The sequence below is a fragment of the Capra hircus genome, chromosome 10 (assembly GCF_001704415.2).
Source record: "Capra hircus breed San Clemente chromosome 10, ASM170441v1, whole genome shotgun sequence".
NCBI lineage: Eukaryota > Metazoa > Chordata > Mammalia > Artiodactyla > Bovidae > Capra > Capra hircus.
The window spans coordinates 33,563,386-33,587,196 of NC_030817.1; the positions used below are offsets into that span (position 1 = coordinate 33,563,386).

At 35.6% G+C, this 23,811-nt stretch overlaps 1 protein-coding gene across 2 annotated transcripts; it reads right to left on the bottom strand.

The window, feature by feature from the left end:
• AP5M1 (adaptor related protein complex 5 mu 1 subunit) lies at nt 223-23,761 on the bottom strand. Of its 2 annotated transcripts, XM_005685905.3 has the most exons (9): nt 23,439-23,552; nt 17,085-17,730; nt 13,525-13,752; nt 12,817-12,956; nt 12,013-12,098; nt 11,801-11,919; nt 8,766-8,862; nt 5,570-5,648; nt 223-3,467 (listed from the first exon to the last, which is right to left on the bottom strand). In XM_005685905.3, exons 1-9 carry the CDS (start codon nt 23,510-23,512, stop codon nt 3,449-3,451), a joined length of 1,488 nt encoding a protein of 495 aa, XP_005685962.2. In that variant the 5' UTR covers nt 23,513-23,552; the 3' UTR covers nt 223-3,448. The 2 variants fall into 2 exon arrangements, with proteins under 2 accessions (XP_005685962.2, XP_005685963.2); XM_005685906.3 differs by having other exon boundaries at nt 223-5,648; nt 23,439-23,761.

Sequence of the window (23,811 nt, forward strand, 5' to 3'; positions counted from 1 at the left end):
TTTCCTTTAATAAAACTGGTTGGAGCTTTTTGTTTTTGTTTTTTTTTTTTAAATTACAGTCATTGGTTATCTCTATAACCTGTAGAGGGCACTCAAGTCCCTTGAAAGAAAAAGTAAGAGTTTTCATTTTTATTTATTAGTAGTGTGTTAACTAAACAATCTGGTTTTTTTTTTTCTACAGAAACCATCATTTAAAAAGAAGACATTTAAACAAAACATAGCTTCATTTTAAATGTTTAATGGAATATTAAGATATACAAATTTTCACATGTCCTACTGGAAAAACAATTTAGCAGGTGGTTTCCATTCCAGAGCATCTGTCCATCTATAAATGCTGTGCATCAAATATTAAACAGTATACTGCCATAAATTACACAGATTGGCCCTGCCTGAGAAAAGTCAACCTGGACCTCAGAATAACCTGCTTTCAAAGCAGTAAACTAGTAACAAAGATAAGGCATTCCACTGTTCCAAGCTATATATAGATAATAATGTTATCATATCCACAAAACAGCTGTTGATAATAATGGTTGAGAAACTTTCAACTCATGCTACTAGTTTTAACCATCTTATAAGAATAACCTCAAGAACTTCTTTGGGAATACTCATCTTATGCTTCTCTTCATTACTACTAAGTGTGGTTAGATGGAAGATATTTGAATATTTGACTTAGAATATTCTTCTTCCTGACACGTTAATGAAATATTTCATAGGGAAACCTCCAAAGTTGGACACACTAACATATAATTATATAAACACACGCACATAAACATCTGTTTTATATATATTCTTTCCCTGATAGCATATTTCAACATATATTGCAATGTTAACTAAAAATTTACTGTATAATTATTAAAAATACTATTGTAGTTTCTTAGCAATATGGTCAGGGATCCTGCCTTCTATCTTATATTTTCTATGATCCTCAGTTTTACCATGATTAAGTAACTTGATATTAAAAGATATTCAGAAAGTTTAGTTATTAAATTCAAATTAGAGATGCTCATTTGGCACCAATATAAGTTAGATATGCCCTTATTTGAGTCACTGTTTCTATTCAGAAATTGGATCATAGAAGTTTGAGCCAAAAAGATCTATAAGAAAAGTATCCAAATATATAACCTACAAATTGATACTAGAATAATGAACTATAAAGCATTTAAAAAAGCTTCATCTATAGTAATAACACTAGTCATCAAGAATTCACTATTTAAAAACAAATTTTGTTATACATCATTGTTTCTACTTTTAAGGTTCTCAAAATATACTTGAGAACTAAATCTCCAAATTTGACATCTGGCAAGGCAAACATTGACACTGATATTTAGTTTTACAAAGTGAATTCCTTGAGAAATCTAGCATGAAACATCTTACAAGTTTATCCTTCAAATATTATACACATTTTCATAGAATATTTCAAAGATTAGAGTTATGGAAGAAGGGTACCCAGTTAAGCAAGAAAAAGAAAAATTAGTAAAACAGTAAACAATACTGTGGAAAATAGTTGTTTTGATAAATTTAAAATAATGAGTTTGAAGTATTTTTGTAAACGTATCTTTACGAAAAAGATCTGATTCATGATTGGAACATAATAAGGTTTTTCCTCAAGAAAGGACAAAGTTAAATAAAGCTCTGAAATCAGAAGTCTTAAGATGAATAATTGTATATTGTGACGTGTTTCCCCCAGTTGGATTTACCACATTCCATGACAGTTTTTAATGGGGGCGGATGGGGAGAAACTGTGCAGTTTCATAAAATAGAAGCATTTCTCTCACCCTAAACTGCAGCTTTGCTTTTGGGTTATCTCGGGGCCAATATATATACACTCTAGTATATGAAACAAAACTAGAAGATATACTTAGAATGTAGTCTTTGTTACTTCAAAGCCTAAGTTTCCTAAAATCATTGTTGGGCAAAGTAAAAGGAAACGTTTGTTCTATTACGTAAGAAATAAACTTCATTTGGTATTCAATTGACTTTCTAACTTAGCAGGCAGGACTTTTACATCTTCAAATACTGAAAATAAATTGCATTCTTGGCCCTTGCTTTAAAAGGTTATGGAGAATAAACGCACACCCTGGTAGTGTTCTAGTGATCTCCCTAATCTCAGTTGCACTTTGTCAGAACGAGGTAACTGGTAGTTAAGTGAAATACCCTAGATCAAAGGGGGATTAATCACCAACTGAATCCTTGCTGAATAAACCTGTCATTCAAGAAAATTATTTCCACTGAACTTAGCAGAGGATTGAAGGTATTTGCATAACAGGGACCAACGTACTTCAGCCAGGTTAAAAGGTTCAGAATTCATCCCATGTTTAGCTTTTTGCCTCCTTTTCCTTTCAGCGGGCTGGTACAATGGTTTCTAATCTGATAATACAGCTAACTATCTAAATGATGTCAGAACAGGAAAGTATTGCAAAGTTTGGATGAGGGATGGATCAATTTCACTTTCAGTAACTCCTAAATCTGATTTGTTGGAATTTAAGATGTAATCCTAAAAAAGTCCCTTAAACCTGAGGACTGTTTATTAACATCCCTTTTCTGACCTTTGTCTTAGAAACAACCACTGTGCTGTGGCAGCGGTCCCAGCAGAGACTCTGGATGATAACTCGAGCTACCTACCTCCCAGGGGTGGCGCAGAGTCCATGAATGTCTAAAAAGAATTCTGAAATACTACAATAAAAACTAGAAGAAAAATACTAGCAGTTACTCTATGTATAACGTTGTGCTTTGAAACACCTTAAACCATATGATGTATAAAACTAGTTTTAACTCACTAGAAATACTGTTAGTGTGAATAAATTAATTTTATAAGACTAATGTTTTATTAAAAATTTTTTAAACAAATAATTTAAGAATTCCTGACAGGTTATTTTCTTCAAAGCTGACATCTGAATTAATTATTTAAAAAGTAAAAGGTAAAAATTGCCCACCACTGGAAGGGGACTGACTGACACTGTAAGGGTACTGCTGACTTTAAAAGTTTAAAAAATACTGTTTGTAAAAAATAAAGAAATGAGTTTAATCAAAATCATGAACTATCTTTTCTGGAGTACATTTTCAGAAATTTAACACTTTTTGTACATTTTGGGTCTACTGAAGAATAATCACCCATATGATAGACATCAGATTTCATAATCATATTTTGGCACTAAAAGGGAATTTAGCAATTCTGCCTCTGGAGTAGGTCTGACACCATCCAAATCTTTAACTGGAAGTAGGTGCTCATATTCAGTGCAAATGCACAGCATCTTTCAAGTTAAAAAATGCAAAGAATAGTTATCAAAGAAAATGAATAAAATCCATAGTGGGATAATTTTTTAGAAAATGATTGAAGTTTTAACCCAAGAAAGGACTCTTAGAATGTCTTATAGCTTAGAATAAGAACATGTCAATCACGATTAAGCTTCTGGAATCGGAATCCCTTTGAAATGCAGCTGTTTCTTCTTTAATTGTGGCAGCGGACTCTGAAGAAAAGAAAGGTCCAGCCTTAAAGATGAGTAAGGAATACAAAATAGCTCAGGATTAGTTGTGGAGTTCAAAGGTCGCTAATTACACTAAGGAGTTCCCAGACACAGAGAAAACATTAAACAGGTCACCTACCAAACGGGAAACAGACTTTGTCTTCAGAAATTATCCTGAAGTGACAGGTTTCTAGACAAAATCAAAAGCATCACAGTGTGCCCAGCTGATCTCAACAGGATGAAAACATGAGTTAGTTTAAGTTCTGTAGCGGTATGTTAGAATGGAATGGCAACAGATGGCATCAGGTTCCCCATCGTCCCTATACTTCTCCAGTACTTCTTAGATTTTCCTCAGGTTTCTAGAAATGTCAGAGCAAAGATTCACTGGTTTTTCTGACTGCTTATAAAGTTTTACCTAGGGGTTTATTATATGGAATCTCAGCCCACTCACGAGAGAAATGCCTCTTCTGTGTTTTAGTGTGCTTGGATAAACATTTATACAATCAAGATGTACAAATAGCTCCATTAATATAAGTGAAATGTTAAACTTTGCTTGAGTTTAAGAGATTAAAAAAAACTTAAGGGGAATGATTTCTTCTTTCAAAAGGCAAGTTTTTTACTACTGATAATCTGTGATGAGCCTAGAATAACAAGCTAAAGTCCTGGTCTGGATTTTACTCTATTTTCATTACTTGGGATGATTTTGAACATAGAACACTATGCCATAATGCTTTGCAGAAAAGGAATTTATAATGAGTAGGACTGATCTTAATTTTAAAAATCATATTTCAAATCCTAAATTAATATGCAATCTCATTTCAAAGTATCATAGCTCTCTTTCAGGAAGTTTGCAGCTTTTTCTAAGCTTTTCCTTAAGAGACTCGTAAAAAAGAAACCAAGATACAATTTAACTGAATATTAATTTGTGATGCATATTTTTTATAACTCTTCTGTTCTGTAAAAAGAAACTTGACATGGAGTAAGTTTTGAGGATCTTAAGATTTCATCTTTTCTTGCATTTCATCTTTCCTTTAAAGTCCAACTTGACAATGAGCTACTACGAAAATAGAAATAATTGTAAAAACAGGTAGAGAATAGAGTATGACTGGATGGTTCTTAAAGAAACCCAGAGCATGCCAATAAGGAAACAAGAGTGACAAATGTAAAGATAATGTGCTACATGAAACTGAAATAAGATTAAGTGATACTCTATACCCATAAAATAGCTTTTGAATTTTAACCTGAATTCATCCATTAATGAATTACAATAAAACAGAGAAAAAGCAATACTATATCTAAATTTACCTTTAAAAATTCGGCTGCAGATATTCAGTAATCACGAAATACTATGCTCAGCTTCAGAAGGTATCCCACCCCTCTTAATATGCTTACTGATATCCTAAACAAAATGTTACTGTTGCAGCTTATTAAGTTTGCCTGAAAGTATCTCTAGAACAGAGATAAGCACTGTAAATAGAATTATGCAGATTCTTTATTAGTCAGTAGGATAGTTCTTATTAAAAACATGTTACTGTTTAAACGATTTTCCTTCATTTTCACTGGCTATTTTCTCAAGAGATTTACAGTTGTTTCTAATGTGGTCTCTGGTATTCTGTAACAAAGCATTGTGCTAGCACTTAGTACTCGGGTTTGCAAAAGCAAATAGTTTTTTTTATCTTACATGTCACCTACAATCCATTGGGAGTGGCAGCCTGCAGCTCTGGATTGAGAAGGAGCTTGATTCCAAATCCAGGAATGCCCAATGGAGAAAGAGGGCTGTGATTGATTAGCCATGTCTGCCACAGGGGCAGGAAGAAGCACGTATGGCAAGGAAAGTTAAGACTAGTCTAAAATAAGCTGAAAGTGAATCACTCGATTTTATGCTCTGAATCATACTTAAGTAAAATCAAGGGTAAAAAAACTAAATACATTAGTTTTTAAAATGTTCTTTCAAACTAAATCAGACTAAAAACATTGAACAAGAATATTTTATCATTAAATAAATGATTTTCAATTACAGTTTATGTGTATATACATTAAAAATAAAAGACTATGATTTAAATTGTTATTAGTGTATAAATCCCATTTAAACATGAGACAATTACAGTAATAATGATCCATATGTTACTGGAGCAGGAGCTTTAGAATTCCAGATGTAATAGTCAGAAGAAATTAGCTTCCGGTCTAAAAAAAAAAAGATAAGATTATATTAACAAAATTTCAATGAGAAAGCAAAGTCATGGTATTTAAAATTTTGGAACACAATTATTTCAAGGAAGGAAATTCTTTGAGATAGTCATTTCAATTCAGTTTTCATCAAGGCATTATTATAACTTTTACCACTTTAAAAGTATGGGTTTATTAAATACATGAATAATCCATCTTTTAGCCTATATATTCCAAATTTATGCCGATATCCTTCATGCTAAACCTGTTAATTTTTTTCTCACATCTTACCTAAATTCTGTTTCTTATAGACCATTACTTCAGCTACAAAAACATTAAAAATATGTTTATTGGTTTCCCTTCTGTAACCTCTTCATCACAGTTCTGATTCTATTCTTGCTATTCTCTATGCATTCAAAGTTTCATAGATAGAAATACATACTTAACTTTCTGCTGCTGCTGCTAAGTCACTTCAGTCATGTCCGACTCTGTGTGACCCCACAGACGGCAGCCCACCAGGCTCCCCCATCCCTGGGATTCTCCAGGCAAGAACACTGGAGTGGGTTGCCATCTCCTTCTCCAATGCATGAAAGTGAAAAGTGAAAGTGAAGTTGCTCAGTCGTGTCTGACTTTTCGTGACCCCATGGACTGCAGCCTACCAGGCTCCTTTGTCCACGGGATTTTCCAGGCAAGAGTACTGGATTGGGGTGCCATCGCCTTCTCCGACTTAACTTTCTAGTAATGTTTTAAAAAGGTTGCTTTGGTGGCTTCTTATAGTTCTGATCAGATTTAAGGTTTCTGTTTTAATAGTTTTGAACAACTGACAACTTCTTTGAATTAAAGTTTTTTGACATGTAAAACTGAGACGATAACGTTTGTTTGGAGCTAGACACATGTAAATTCTTATTCCATACATCTCTATTTATCCAGTCCTGCCTTTTCTACAATACCTCTTCATGCATCTTCTTCATAATGAAAAGGATAGGTGTACAATACTGGCCTGCTGCTATCCATGGGGTCACAAAGAGTTGGATACAACTGGGTGATTGAACAACAACAATGATACATTACCTTGTTGCCTTTTTTCATTGTTACTTCAGTTTGAGAATCTAGTAACACTGAGAGGCAACAGCGTATTGGTTAGGTGGTCAGGCTCCAGTGACCGACTGCTTGGATTTGAGTCCCAGTTCCACAACTTACTAGCTATGTGATCCTAATCTCTCTGTTCCATCAGCATCCTTATCCATTAAATGGAGATAACACTTACATAGGGCATTCTAAGGATTAATGAGTTAGCCTGTACTCAAAACTATGCCTGGCACACAGTAAGGAATAAAGATTAGTTATTATTATTTAAATTACCATCATGAGCATTATTAAACTATTATCAGAACTAAGTTGAATATTATGAATAGAAATTTTCTTGTCAAGATGATGGCAAAATAGTTTTTCACATAGTTGCACAAAGTGATAGCTATCTTTTGAAACTAAAAGAAGAAAGAAATAAGAGATTAGTTACAATTATCCAATTAAAATGACCTCTTTCATTCATATATTAAGAAGCAGGTATATTACTGAAGCGTTCCATTCTGTATTGTGCTCTCTGAAAGTTACTACAACGTTTAGTAATACTAATAATATACTTACAATATTTTAGATTTTATCTAAAGAGACAACATATTTCCCACAGAAACACTGGTCTATTTACATTTAGACAATACTTCTTGTTTGTCCAAGCTAACAACTATACTGTGCCTTCATAAAAAAATTTTTAAAAGACATTATGAAGATTCTTTTATATGTATGAATTTCTTTAAAAAAAAAAACAAAAAATGATATAGGAGAAAGCACAGGGAAAACCTACGGCAGTAAATATGGCTTACTCTGGTTATACCTCATAGAATTTATTACTGCCATTCACAAGTAATTACCTAGAATTCAGCAGTTCTGAGTTCTATAATCTTTTGAAACTTTCAAATTACAAAGTCTTATCCTATCTTTCCTACTTTAAGGACCCTAACCCTTAGTTTAAGATTGTTGTTTTTCAGCTGCTAAGTTGTATCCAACTCTTTGTGACCCCATGGACTGTAGCCCACCAGGTTTCTCTGTCCATGTGGTTTTCCAGACAAGAATGCTAGAGTGGGATGCCATTCCCTTCTGCAGGCTATCTTTTGAACCCAGGGATTGAACCCGCATCTCTTGCATTGGCAGGTAGATTCTTTACCACTGAATCACCAGAGAAGCCCTGATGATTTAGATATACTTATCTAAACATGATAGCTTTGTTCTTAACATATGAGGCAAAAAGGTTTCTACTTTTGTTCAGCTAACTCCACCCTCATTCTAACTACTTGTTTATTTTATGCCATATGTCTGTATTTGATCCGAATTAAAGTTTTTTTTTCATAAACTTATATTTTTATTCTCTTTCTGTACATATTGGCAATGATAAAGCTTAAAGATGCATGTCCTATGACATAATTAAATTGGTTTCCTCTACCTATATTTTTACATCTGTTTATATATATATATAACACTATATACATATGAAACATACATATATATATGAAACACTAACAAACTCATTAAAGGCAGGAAACTTCCTATTGTTCTCCTTTTGGTAAAGCAGGGTACAAAGTAATGGTCACTGACTATGACACTGGCTAAAAATGTTTAAAATTTTAATACTCATACTTAACATTTATTGAATCCATGCTACATGCCAAATATTATGTTGAGTGCTTGATCAATATAAATTTTATTTAAACCTCATAACAATCCTGAGATAAATAATACTACTAATTCCAATTTATACATGAGGAAATTAAAACTTTAAGTAAAGTTCACTAACTTGCTCAAGTGTCAAATAGTATATTATAAACTGAGCAAAGCAAATTCACCTTTAGACTAGAGCCTACCTCTATGTCAATCCTTGCTCATTCAGACCACTTTATAAATAGGAGAAGGCAGAGGGCAATGTATATAACCTATTAACACAGGATGGATTAGGCCAGAATTTTTATAAATTGGGATTATTTTCTTAGCTTTTTATTTCACATTTTAATTTTATCTTAGTTAATAATAATATAACACCACTTTAATTCCCTCAAGTTGGCTTGAATCTGTGCAACTTACGTGTACTTATTTTTGGTTTTCCTGATGCAAAAACTTGAACTGAATGCTGATCAACATAACATCCAGTGAGCGTGTAATCTAAGATCCTAAAATGAAGCTAGAACCAGAAGAGAAATGTACCAAGTTAAGGTGATTATTTGTTAAAAATGATGGTCACATTTTTCCCTTGACACAATTTTAGGAATTTATTTCACACAATTCACAAAATAAAAATCACAAATAATATTGTTTATGTGTGCATGTGTATGGACACATATACACTAATCTTTCCCTTCTGCATTAGAGTCACTTCTTTGTAAGGCTGCCATTACGAAGTGCTTAACACATATCAGGCCCGTCACTAATGTACAGTCTAATCTACACGGCAAGTTATCTGTATTTTGCAAACAAGGGAACCGAGGTTCAGAGGTGGAAGCAGGTAGTAGAATGGGCATTGGAGCTCAGAGCCAACTGATTACAGATGCTGCCGGCCCTTCCCTGCAGTCTGCTGTTCTGTACGTTCTCTTCTGTCTCTAAGACTAGGTGATTGTGATATAGTTCAGATCATAATACTTTCACACACCTTTTAGCAAAACACAAGCATGTAATTACTAAAAAGGGAACATCAGTTTATCTGGTTTTGGAGGGAATAAAATGCTCTAGTTAATTTTTCATAAAACTAAAATTTAACTTATGTAGAACTTTTCTAAAATGTAATCAACGAATGTAATGAATGAATGTAAGTTCCTGAATTTAATTGATCATGTAGTGTCATTAGTACAAATGCCAGTTAATATACTGTGCTATAACAGAGAGGGCCATTAGTACCTTCGCTGAAAGCATAGTGTTAGCCACATAAACTATGAAAGGTCTATCACAGACCAGCCTCTTTTTGTCGTGATTCTTATCTTTGCTGCTAAAATCTTTTGAATTTGCAATAGCCTGATAGTTTTTCCATACTTTTTTCTTTCTTCTTCTTTTCCTGAATATTTCTCTCATTTCCTCTTTCTTCTTTTGATTGTCAAAGTAACTGATCACATGCATAGATATAATTTTCAGGTCTCCTCAGCAATTTTTTTCCCTATTGCCACTCAAATTATCTAACAGTAAAGAGCTATGGCTTCCTTGTTTGGCATAATTCTGGATGCTGGAAGTTATGACAATGCAGATTTCCACAAAACTAGATATTATAAAAATAAATCTATTCAGTGAACACAAATATCTATTACATGCTTTCTGTGACACTGTAACTGGTTAGGTGATGAAAATGAATAGAAAAGTTATAGTCCCTACCTTTGAAAAAACATATAACATAGTAGACATCCCACTTTTTTTCTGAAAAATATACAGAAGTGGGAATTTTTTTTAACAATCATTGAAACAAACCTTGTGGACACAGTTGAAGTCAATACAGAAGAAATACCATCAGGGTACTTCTGATTTCACTACTATTTCCCCTAGTCACTTTTATGTATAGATTTCAATCTATCTTCTTTGATTTCTTTGATACTATTTTACTTAAATTTTCCCGCTACCTTTCTCATCACCTTTTCACTTTCCTTCGCTAATTCTCCTGAATCTTCCTATTTTCTCTTATCTTTTTCTGACCTTATTCATTTCCACTGCCTTAACTATTTCTTTTCCGTGGATAACTCCTAGATTCTATGAACAGCTGAGCTTTCTCAGACACAACCTTGGTGTAAGTTGCTATTACCTGCAACAATGTGATATGAAGCCCACTCCCTCTCAACTTTCTTTGTATTTCTTCTAAGAAACAGAGCTTTCTTCTAAATGTGTTTATCCATTCTTCAAATATTTATGTGTGAGGTACTGAACTAGATGCTCAGAATAAAATAATGAATGAGATTCACGTGGTCTCTGCTCTCCAGGAGCTTCAAGTCTGGTTTGTTGTTGTTTAGTCAGTTGTGTCCGACTCTTTTGTGACCTCATGGACTGTAGCCTGCCAGGCTCCTTTGTCCATGGGATTTCCCAGGCAAGAATACTGGAGTATGTTGCCATTTCCTCCTCCAGGGGTGCTTCTTGACCCAGGGATCAAACGCATGTCTCTTGTGTCTCCTGCACTAGCCAGACAGATCCTTTACCTTTGAGCCACTTGGGAAACCCCTGGTTTAAGTCATAATTGTTTTTAATGACATCATCTTTGACTTAAAACTATTTCTTATCTTTCTACTTAATTAGTGAGATTAAAGGATTTACCCTTATCACAGCTCTATTTTTTTCTCTTTCTCTTTCTGTGACACTATACTACCTCAGCATCATTTATTTATTATCTTTCACCTGAAATACTAAAAGTTTCTTCGTCTCTAGCTTTTTTCCTCTCTCATCTTCTTCACATCCATTTCGGCTGATCCTCATAAAGTACCACTTTCTGAAGGACCACTCCCATACTCAAAAAAAGTATAACATTTTCTAACAAGCAGTGAAAGCCAGATTCAGTCCAGACCTCTACAGTCCAGACCTAAATCACTTATCTAGCCTTCTGTGTAACTACTGTTTCTAGCACAGGTTCCTAAATATGCCTAGTTATCCTTCATTCCCATGATTAAACCATGACTTTACCTATACAAATGTTAATTCCATCTTCAAGCCTTCATATTCATGCTTAACTGGGCCTCATCACTACTACAAAGCCTTCCTTGACCACTTTGGTTGGAAGAGCTTAGTCTTTTTTTGAAAGTCCAAAAGCAGGCAGTCCTGATTAATTACTGACAAGCATCACTGAAAAATCCATAGAGCGCAAAGACTGTATCTTATATCTTTGTATACAAATCTCAAATGTGGTATCTTAAGAGCTGGGTAGAAAGAGGTTAAATTGAAGTATTTTAAATTTTACATAATTCTTTCCTCTTATTAAGTATTACATGAAATAGAAAGTGATTAATAAATAGAATTTTACTAAAATCTAGAAGAGGACTTAGACAAAAAGAATTCCTACCCCCCAAAAGGATTAGAAAACATCAAAAATAAATTAGATACGTGTATTTCAGAAACAAAGGAAAGATCTCTAATGTAGTGAGCCATATAAATATAGTTACCTTTAAATATGCTGTACCTCCAATGCAAATCTGGTCAAATGACTGCTTTTCATGGTTCTTGGCTCCAAAAGTTACAGTTCCAGAAAGACTAATTTCCATTGATTTGGGAAACTTCTGTCCTAGAAACGGAAATACACCAATCAACTATTATAAATTAAATAGGTTCTACAGCAAATGAATGAAAGAAAAAAAAAAAACAAAACCTAGTTTACCAATAATCCAGACCAATAAGCTTTTCTCTCGAAATACTTCAAGCTGGCCAAAACTAGCCTTGTACTCCACATGTGTGATGGGACCTCTTTAAAAAAGAAATGGACATAATAGAAAAAAAATCACAGATTTAAGTTTGAAGAGATATATGTCAAATCTTGCTACTGTGACTTAATACAAGGATAACATAAAGCAGATCTGCATTTAAGTTTGCAAAATAGAGCAAAATAAATAATGAGTATCATATCTCAAAAAACACAGAAACACAACAAACCTTTTTGGTGATGCTATACATTTCATTATTAATTCTAAAGATGACCACAAAGTCATACAGAATGTATTAATACAGGCACATGAATTATATAACATTAAAACTATGATTTTTACTATATAGTATGTAGCCTTTGAAAAGAATTGTGCCGTAGAACAAATTTAAAAGTAGAACTGGTAAGGGAAAATCTTACAATTGACTTAATTCACCAGGTTTTATCATTGGCTTAACTTATTAATATAGGTACAGTGCAGAGAAATTGCTAGAAATAAAACCAGTAAAAAATAATCCCCGAGGAAGCTATACTGGCTGAAGCTTATAATTTACCAGCAAATTTAACCAGAAAAATGGTGACATTTAAAAACAAAAAGATTATTTTTACAACTATGTTTTGGTTCAGAATCAACATACATTTGAATAACACAAAATTTTTAGATCTTAAAAATAAGGTAAAAACCAAGACAACTTAATTATAGGGCAGTGCCAATGTACTGAGGAAGGCAGAAATCATGCCATCATGTAATTTTATTCCCACCTGTTGTAAAAAGGTATATGAGCTTCACAGAATTCAAAACTATTTTTCACACTTTCATGAAGTTTTAAATTAACTGTTATTTTTAGTTGTACTTCTTCTTCTTTCACTTGATAAAAACCCAAAATCGGTGGAACAGGGACCTGGAAACAAAACAAACACATTTTTTACATGATTCTCAAGTTAATGGGTCTAAAATGCCAATGGTGACTGAGGAAAGAGCTGTGCAGTAATATAGTCATTATAGACACATACGCCTTGAATGACTATTACGTTACTCGAACTCATTCTGACAACAGATGATGGAGCTACAGTCCTTCTAAGGACAGGGATTCTTCCATCTCTTTCCATTTCCAGAAAGACACCTTACAAAGGTGTGTAATACATTCTTTTTCCTACTCTTGCTTGTCCAGATTCTCCTCCTCCAGGTTTTCTATGACGTACAACACACAGAACATGCACTAGACACACTGATCCCTGACATACGCTCACAGTTCCTGCTGCTCTGCTTGTATCTTCACTCCCCCACCCTCCCAGGTCAGCAGTCACTTAAATTGGTCGTGAAAAAGCTGATTAAGGGGAAACAATTTGAATCTTCTGGTAAGTAACTCATGAAAAGGTTTTGTTTGGACCAAAATATGGTGATTTCCTAACAACACAATTCATAGATATAAAGACTAGCAAAGTGCCAACTTCTCCAAGGTCACTTACCTGGGAAGTGTAGTAGCATAAGGTGAATGACTCTAACGGTGGAGTGAGCGGAAATTTGTACGGTCCACTAAATGCAGAATCATCCACTGCATCAATGCTACTAGAGGTCAGAATGGCAGAGTCAAGAGATGTCACACAAGGATGAACCAGAATATCCTGAAGTGGAGATCCATTGGTAGGGAGACTCAAGCTAATGGTAACATTTGGCATGCTTCCCTCTAGATCACACTGCAACACAAACAGATATCACCGAGAGCTTTGAAGAAGTCATCTTCTGGATGAGGCTTTTCTTAATTTATCTGAGGCACTTTTCACAACTTAACTCACTTTTCTTGCAAGGAATTATTCTCATTGCTTTCTGTGTTCTGGATAATGATTCTATTTCGGCTCTCAGAAACCCAAGCTAGAAACCAGGAGAGCCTTCCTAGAACCCTCTGCTTACATTTAAAATCCTTAAAAAACTACTTTTCTCTATTCCTGTTACAAAAAATATTTCTGTCACAGCCCTCTAAGTGTATCTAGACTCACTTTCCTCTAATCAATAGATACTCCATCAATGCCAGAGCTATCTTAATAAAATAATCCTAATTCTATTGTACCTATGTTAAAACCACTCAATAGTTGCCCCTCAGTTTTATATTACTTTTAAAGCCTTTGCTGTTTGGTTCCCACCCATTTCTTTAGCCATTTTCTACCCCACAAGTAATGCTCTAGACTTACTGGATTCTTGAATTTACCTGAATAAACCATATTTTCTATCTATACTTTTGTACGTGCTATTCCCTCCAGCAACAATGCTCTTTTCTTCTTAAACAGTCAATTCATTACATGTGTTGTGTGAAGCCTTATATTCTGTATTGTCACCTCCGTGGCCTACCTTTGTTATGCAGAGAAGCCCAGGATCTTCCTCCCTGTGGTCTGGGTTAGTTTGCCAATGAGAGGTACTCATGAGAGATTTAGGAGATAGAAGGGAAAGGGAAGTCATTTATAGTAGGAAAGTCATGGAAACCAGATATGACAGCGTCACAGACCTCACTCTGAGCTCTGTTTTAAGGCAGTGGTGGTCAGACACAGCACTTTCTCAGACTTTTCCATGAACTCCTGCTTTGGGGTTGTAACACATGTGGCTGCTTTTCTGTTAACTCTGGCTTCTCTGTGTATCCTAGTCTCTAGGCTAGAGCCATTAGTTACTATCAGAGGATCAGAGACTTACTCTTTCAGTTCCTCTATACTTGAGTAAACAAACCCTCATTCCTATACTAAACATCATGATCATCTATCTGTATTAGACCAAGAATAGAAGCCAATTCAAAATTCCCAGAAGCCAAAAACTAGGGTCAGTCTACCAAAGACCTATTTAAATACCATGATATGAATTAATATTACATTATATTTAACGTATTCCCTGTTCATTACCACAGAATGAAAAAACACATAGGGAATTTCCCTTTTATTTTACAGAACTTAAGAGAGCCTCAACAACTTTAAGAGGTGTGAATGACGTAATCTGCAAACACCTTAAGTTGGAGACATTTATGATAATGATTTCCATTAAAAGTAGTAACTGGAATGTATTTTTGACCATAATGGAAGAGAGTGTAAAGAAAACACATACATTTTTAGGTCACTTTAAGGTTAAAAGGGGCTTCCAATGTGGTGCTAGTGGTAAAGAACTCATTTGTCAATGCAGGGAAAGTAAGAGACACAGGTTCAATCCTTGGGTCAGGAAGATCCCCTGAAAGAGGGCATGGAAACCCATCCCAGTATTCTTGTTTGGAGAATCCCATGGACAGAGGAGCCTGGTGGGCTACGGTCCATAGGATCTCAAAGAGTCAGAGTTGGACACAACTGAAATGACTTTGCTTGCATACAAGGTTAAAAAGAAAAATAAAGACTCAATTTGTCTGCCAGGACCATTTTAATTCTCTGTTCTTGAAATCTACTTTTAATCTATTAGATTTTTACATAGCTACTCAACATTAATAGAGGCTTCCCAGATAGTTAGTTGGTAGAGAATCTGCCTGCAATGCAGGAGTCCCTGGTTCGATTCCTGGGTTGAGAAGAGCCACTGGAGAGGGAGGGGATAGGCTACCCACTCCAGTATTCTTGGGCTTCCCTTGTGATTCAGCTGGTAAAGAATCTGCTTGCAATGCGGGAGACCTGGGTTCATTGCGTGGGTTGGGAAGATCCCCTGAAAAAGGAAAAGGCTACCCACTCCAGTATTCTGGCTTGGAAAATTTCACGGACTGTATAGTCCATGGGGTCGCAAAGAGTCAGATATGACTGAGTGACTTTCACTCACTCAACATTAATATGATATATAAAAAGTTTATTAGTGCAAAAAACAAAGGAAGAAAACAGAAAGGACACCTCAGAATATTAATATACATGTATAAGCATTCTTTTTTGGAGGGTTTCTATTTTTGATCATTATTGAATGTGGCAATTATCACTGCTAATTGCATTGTTATTTTCATTGGCTTTTCCTATTATTTAACCTTAAACCAGAGAACCCTATATTTACCTAGTGACTTGTTTAAATAAAACATGAGTCCCTGAAAATGATTTCAGATATTAAGTCAAAGATTTGTCAATTTCACGCTCTCTAAAAAAAATGGAAAGTAAGTATAGTGACTTTAAAATATTTTCACAAGTTCTTTGATATTACTGTTTCAAAAGATGGAGCCGAATTCCACTTCCCTTGAATGTGGACTGACAAAGTGATCTGCTTCTGGTGAACAGAAGTGGTAGAAGTGATGCTATGTGACCTTTCAGTCTAGGTAACAAGAAGAACAGCTTTCACTTGTGCCTCAGGTGGCTGTCTGGCTGCCTGTTCAATTGTCTGTTTGATCAAAGGGAAGTCACCAAGTTGTGAGAATGTTCTTAAGCAGCCTGTTGAGAAGTCCATGTGGAAACGAACTGAGGTTCCCTACCAATAAGGGCCAGCTTGCTAGCCATGTGACTGAGTCACCTCACAAGCAGAACTTCCAGTCCCACTCAAACCTTCGGGTGACTGCAGCCCCAGCTGAAATACTGACTGTGACAGACATCCACCTTAAAAGTTCCCAGCTAAGTTGCTCCTAAAGTCCTGACCTATAAAAACTACAAGTATAGTAGACGTTTACTGGTTGTGATGACAGGTTAATTCATTACACAGCAATGCAACTGACCCTCTGTGCAGTCAAACATCCATGTATAACTTTATAGTCAGCAGTCTGTATGCCAGGTTCTTCATCTATAGATTTAACTGTACATTCAGCCAATCATAGGTAGTATGGGACTGAATGTAGTATGTATTCAAAGAAATAAATCTTTATATAAGTGGACCCAAGCAGTTCAATCTCATGCTGTTCAAGGGTCAATTGCATATAGCTAGTATATTTAGTAAAGAATGCAAAAAGATAACATTAGAAAATTTCACTTGAATATAATATCGAATGACTGCTGTTTATGCTAAGAATCAAGAATGTCACATTATGATGTAAAATAAGTCAGCAAAATTTACTTTTCTCCATAAATATTAAGTGGTATGATAAAACAAGTATCAGAGAAAATCTCACCTTGCAAGTGACAACTCCAACGACCTGCCATGTATCTGCTATCTCCTGTTTATCATATTGCATGGAGTTTACCTTTTCAGTGATAGAAATAGAGACTTGTGGTTTTCCTTTATATGTTCCAGTTCTCCAGGCTGGCTGTTTTTGTAGATGAGTAACAGAAGCAAAATTAATACTGTCCAATGAATTATGTAAGTTGGCATCTAACAAAGTGCCAAAGGGACAAGTTTGTAAAAGCAAGTCAGACAACTGGCTCAACTTGGTATTTAGCTCACTGTCAGTTTTTTGACCTGAGGAAAGAAAACCCTGTACCCCAAAAAGAAGTTCAAAGCCTTGTGAAATTCCACTAATGCTAATTAATGGTGGACGAGGGGATAACGTTTGTTCAACCAGTGGAACACAAGCATATATCATGCCATTCTTCAGAAAAGCAACAACTGGCCAGAGTTCTTCACTTCCTACTCTGAGTCCGTAAATGGATGTTTTATTGATGTGTGAGCAGCTATCACGACTCTCCAAAAAGTCCTTCTCGTCATCCAACAATCTCAGCTCAAAAAGCAGTGCTTTCAGGAAGGGACCATCTTCAGGAACAGGCACATAACTTGCTCCATTGAAGACTTTAGCTCTTTTTTCAACAGTTGGATACCGTCTGCATCAATGGAAATAAAAACATAATTCCTGCAAAGACTGGAAGTCCAAAACCAATACAAGGCAAATACTAACAAAACACCCAATAATAAACAAATACATACACAGACACATGAAAACCACAACCAAAAAAATGTTATATTAATGTTAAACTCTTATGTCCTTGATATATCTCAAATGATAAACACTGTTTTTATTTTTAAAAACTGAATTTAGTTCATTTTTTAAATTGGTAAGATACCTGTTTCTAATTCAAAATCCTAGACTCTTGGCTATTCAGATTCCCACTTGGTAAGCAAGGCATGTGTATGTTTAAAACATAAACACACTGTCATTTTTTAAAAACAATGATACATTTTGCAGTGAAACTTACTTTTTTCCAAGTTAGTATTCATGAAGCTACAGCTGCATAGTATTCTGTTGGGTTAAAGAACTACAATCTATCTAGATTCCCATTGGTAGAAACATCACTTCTGTTGTTACAGATAAGACTGCGAAGATTTTCTTATCTTGTTTTTCCTTCCCTTTCTCTTTCTTTCCTCCCTCCTTCTTTTTCCAATTGAGGTATAATTTACATATGACATTATATTAGTTTCAGGGAAGCAACATAATGATTTGATATTTGTATATGTTGCAAAATAGTCACTGCAGTAAGTCTAGTTAACATCTGTCACCTTATATACTTACACATTTTTTTCTTATAATGAAAACTTATAAGACTTATCTTAGCAACTTCCAAATATGCAATGCAGTATAATTCAACTATAGTCACCATGCTGTACATTACAACCCTATGACTTACTTATTTTATAGCCATGTTTGTACCTTTTGATTCCCTTCATAAATTGTTCCCACCCCACCACAGGATATTTTTCTGATTCCATCTTAGTAGAGCAGGATTGAAAAAAGTAGTTTAATTTAATCCTCCACATTAGGAATTCACTAGTACCCTAAGTCTTCTTGCCAAGCCGTACAAAAATATGTGTAGTTTAGTAATAGTGGTTTATCTATATGGCCTTGGAAGATACTATGAGGTAACAAAAAGAATAAAATAAGAATAACCTTTTATGGTTTACAAGCTCTATGCTGAATGATAAGTTACTAATTTGTTCCTTTTTGGGAGAAACAGGAGATACTTTTTGCTCACTTACAAAAATGTTAGATCACATTTTCTTAATTAAAAAAAAAGTACTTTCCCCTATTCCTTATTTCTCCACTCCAAAGTCCACAACAAAATCAATTATTTGCTATTGGTTTCTGAATAGGGCTTCCTTGGTGGCTCAGACGGTAAAGACTCAACGTGAGAGACCTCGTTCAATCCCTGAGTTGGAAAGATCCCCTGGAGGAGACATGGCAACCCACTCCAGTGTTCTTGCCTGGAGAATCCCCAGGAAGAGAGAAGCTTGGCAGGCTACAGTCCATGGGGTCGCAGAGTGGGACACGTCTGAGAGACTAAGCACTCCACAGCTTCTGTATAAATTGCCTAACTTCCCAAAGTCTATTTTCTTATTTGTAAAATAAGGTATGGCTAAAGAACATACAGGCAATTCTGATCAAGGATCAAGAACACACCTAGCCAAAATGTTTTTCTACTAATTCTCTAATACTAGTAATATTTTATTAGTATAGGATAAATAAGTGACAGATGAAATTATCTGAATCCAACTTATGGCCTTCATAGAGATGTTGAAATGTCCACCCAAACATATTTGAAGTTTTGTTTTGAAATATTCTGAGCATGGTGGGAAAAAACTCTGAAAACAAGAACAACTTCTTCAAGAAACTAATTATTGTACACAGTATAAAAACCTTACCTCTACAAGATATTAAAATAAGCTACAAAGCCACAGATATAAATACAATATGTTGCTGGCACAAGAACAGATAAAGTAACAGAACTGAGACAAATTGCTGTTTAAATAATTTTAAAAAAGAAAAATGAGAATGTATTTAAAGTTATTCATGTATTAGTGAACCTCACTCATTTACATTTTGATGTGCTTTTTTCATTGAGGAAAGGGAAATTTTAGCTCTCAAGTGTTCTTTTAAAATTCAAAGTGCAAGAATTTCATGACTAAAATTGTAAAAATAAGTCAATCTGGGACCTTATGCATAGTGCTAAATCGCTTTAGTTGTGTCCGACTCTTTGCCACCCTATGGACTGTAGCTGCCAGGTTCCTTTGTCCATGGGATTCTCTAGGCAAGAATACTGTAGTGGACTGCCATACCCTCTTCCAGGGGATCTTCCCCACCCAGGGACTGAACCCAGGTCTCCCGCATTGGCAGGTGGGTTCTTTTACCAGTAGTGCTTCCTGGGAAGCCCCCTGGGTCCTTATATGATTCCTCAGTATGTGCTCAATAAATACTTTGTTCGATGACTCAGTCTGTCTTTTCAGATTTATTCTAGGCCTTTTGTAAAGTAGGACTTTAACTTTAAATGGTCCCACAACTATAGGGAAAAATACCAACCTAAGCTAGACTTGAGTGGTACTGTTACTGTCTATCCAGACAGCAAATCTCTAAACCAGAATCTAAATCAAGTTTTGGTGTGGGGAAAAAAGTAGTTAGAGGAAAGATCATTTGGATTCTCAAATCTTAAGTGATTTATCCTTTGGCAAATATGTGGATAATACATATACCTGTTTCACTTTAACTCTAGGCCAAGAGGTCAGAAAACAGAAAAAAAATAAAATAAAACCTAATTAATTTGTTCAATGATACAAAATAAACAACTGACAGATGAATTATCTGAACCCAACTTGCTGCCTTCACAGAGATGCTGAAAAGTGCACCCAAACATATCTTAATTTTTGTTCTGAAATATTCTGAGAATGGTGGGAAAAAACTCTGAAACAAGTACAACTTCTTCAAGAAACTAGTTATTGTATGTAGTACAAAAATCTTATTTCTATAAGATATAAAAATAAGCTACAAAGCCACAGATATAAAAACAGTATGGTGCTGGCAGAAGAACAGACAAAGTAACAGAACTGAGACAAACCAATGGAAGACATAAAAAACTATCAAAACCGCCCACAAATCAATGAAGAAAATACATACTGTTTGGAAGATGATTCAGAAAAACTGGCCCATAGTACAGAGAAAAACAAAGTAAGATTCCTACTTAATGTCACATTCAAAGATGGACTATATATAGTAAATAAAATATATATAATATATATATAATAATAAAATGACAAAGTCAAGAGAAAATAATGTAGGAAGACATCTTTGGGCAATAAGGGTAGGGAAAGACTACAACAAATCCCCTAAAGGGCTAACTACTATGTAACAAAACTAAGGGTTTCTGTTTAACCAAAGTAATGAAAAGTTCATTGACAATGATAATAAGTTAAGATTAAGTATCTGTAATAGCTAAAAATGACATAGGACTAATATCAAGATTACAGAACAAACTCCCACAAGTTACCAGGAAAAAGCCAGCAAATCTCAAAGAAAAAACAAAGAATATGTATAGGCAATTCCCAGAAAAGGAAAGCCCAAAGGCTAACATCATTGCTACCATAGAGAAATGCAAATGAAAGTAAGAATTTCTTTACAGCAATACTGGCAAAAAGTGCAGTAAGTGTTAGAAAAGAATAGAGACAGTGATGGTGACAGTGTAGACTGGTCCAAGTATCCTGAGGAGCTAATTATTTGGTAGTAGTCAAACTCAGTGTAGATATGTCTCATGTAATGTTTGAGGTTATTTACTGCAGCATGGTTTTGATAGCTGAGTTGGAGGCAATTTGGGAGATCAGCAGCAGGAGAAGGGGATACGTAAAATGTGGCAGATGGAAACCGGGGAGTACTACAGAGCAAGCAGAAACAGTGGCCTAGATCTGCACTGTCCAGTATAGTAGCTGCCAGCCTTACATGGCTTTTTAAACTTAAAATGAAACAAAATTAAAAACTGAGTTCCTTAGTTACAATAACCACATTTCAAAAATTCAACAACTATATGTGGCCAGTGGTTACAATTTTGACAGCAGAGATTTAGAACATTTCCCATTTCCATCACTGAAGTGGTGGACAGTGATGCCCGAGATGAACACAAAGTAACCTGGATATTTCTTAAAAATAGGGCCGAGAGGACTTCCTTGCTGGTCCAGTGGTTTAGAATCTGCCTGCCAATGCAGGGGACACAGGTTCGATCCCTGGTCTAGGGAGATCCCACATGCAGTGGAGCAAGTAAGCCCGTGCGCCACAGCTACTGCGCCCTAGAACCTGCAAGCCACAACTACTAGAGCCTACGCTCTGTAACAAGAGAAGCTACCAGAACGAGAAGTCTGCGCACCACAACTAGAGAGTTATCACTCACTGTGACTAAAGAAAGTCCACACAGCAAGCAAGACGCAGTGCAGCCAAAAAAAAAAAAAGCTGAGAAATCTGACAAATGTTAAGAAATGGTAATGACATCAGTATCGTTAAATTGTATAATTTAAAATATATACATATATGAACACACAAAGAAAAGCATAACACCAATCATATAAGGTAGGCAAATGGCAGAAATAAAGATACCAAGGGGAATATATAAATAAAGCAGGAGTATCTGGGAAGGATGGACCAAAAAGGTTGATGAACCTTTTAAAGATTATAAATAACCTCCTGAGGTACTACAACAACAAATGTAAGCCAAGTATCCCTGAGAAAATGGTAAACTTTAAGTCTCTATGATTCCAATAACAGAAATTGTTTAGGTAGGAAAGAGGGAATTATTCACATTCACGTTGCCTACCAGTTTTCACTTAAAATACACTCATCTTTATCAGCCTCAACCTAGATTCAGAGCTAGCTATTAATACTTCACTATAGAGCTATTCTCAGGGAAGAATGAATGTTTACAAGAACCGCCCATCACGGAGAATAAAAGGTGAAACAAGTTACAATTGCCGCCCATATTTTACAATGAGTTACTGTATGTGTAACTCTCTTCACAGAGTTATTTTGATAAAACGTGGCAAATTTTATATAAGCGGCACTAGCTCAGCTTACACCATTTTTAAAAAGTGAATTCAGTTTAATTTCTTGGCATTTTTTCAATTTTCAACAATTAGGAACTTTAGAAGTAAACAGAATTTCTAGGAATTAAACATAAGAACCTGAAAGTAACAGTCTGATACTGCTCAGCAAGGACTTTCCAGAAGAACGGAGTAAAATGTCCTTGCACGACTTTTATTAACAAAAGTAGAAAAATCTGAAGCATTTACTGCTCAGAAAGTTTCCTTTCCTTTTGTCACCTCTGTACCAATCTTACGCAGGTGGTAAGGCTGGTAAGATGGTAGGGCTTCGCTGGTAGCTCAGCTGGTGAAGAATCCGCCCGCAAGGCGGGAGACCTGGGTTTGACCCCTGGGTTGGGAAGATCCCCTAGACAAGGGAACGGGCTACCCACTCCAGTATTCTTGCCTGGAGAATCCCACGGACAGAGGGGCCTGGCGGGCTACAGTCCATGGGGTCGCAAAGACTCGGACACGAGTGAGCGACTTTCACTTCACTTTACTCAGGAGAAAATGTGCCAGGCATCAACTCATTTAATTTTCACAACACTATGAGGTAGTATCACAGTCTCCAGTTATTAATAACAGATGTTACAAGGGTTAAGTAACTTGCCCAGGTGTTGGACCAGGGATGAACAGCATCACAAAATTATGCTACACTATCCATCCATCTTATCTATCACGCCTAAGGATACAGATTTGCATTTACCTGGAGAATTTGACAACGCCACAAAGTGGAGTTCCTGGTTCGTGGCTTATAAGCCACATTGCCCGCTGGGCCATGATAAGCCACTAAGGCATCAGCTTATCACTAAGGTGGCCACCGAGGCAGAGCGCAGACGGGCTTTCTCAGGCGTCTTCAGAGCCACCTTCTGCTCCACCGCAAACAGATCGGGCTCAGCAGAGAAGCTAACTCCTTCAGGTGAAGTGACTAAAACCTTTGAGTCTGTCCGGGACAACTCACGCCACAAAAAGTTCCGTGAATCCGTACTTTAAGTCCTCATAAACTCATCTCCATCAGCCTAACTACCTTCTTTCTCCCGAGTCCATTTCCGGGACGGTGGCCCGCAAAGATCATAATT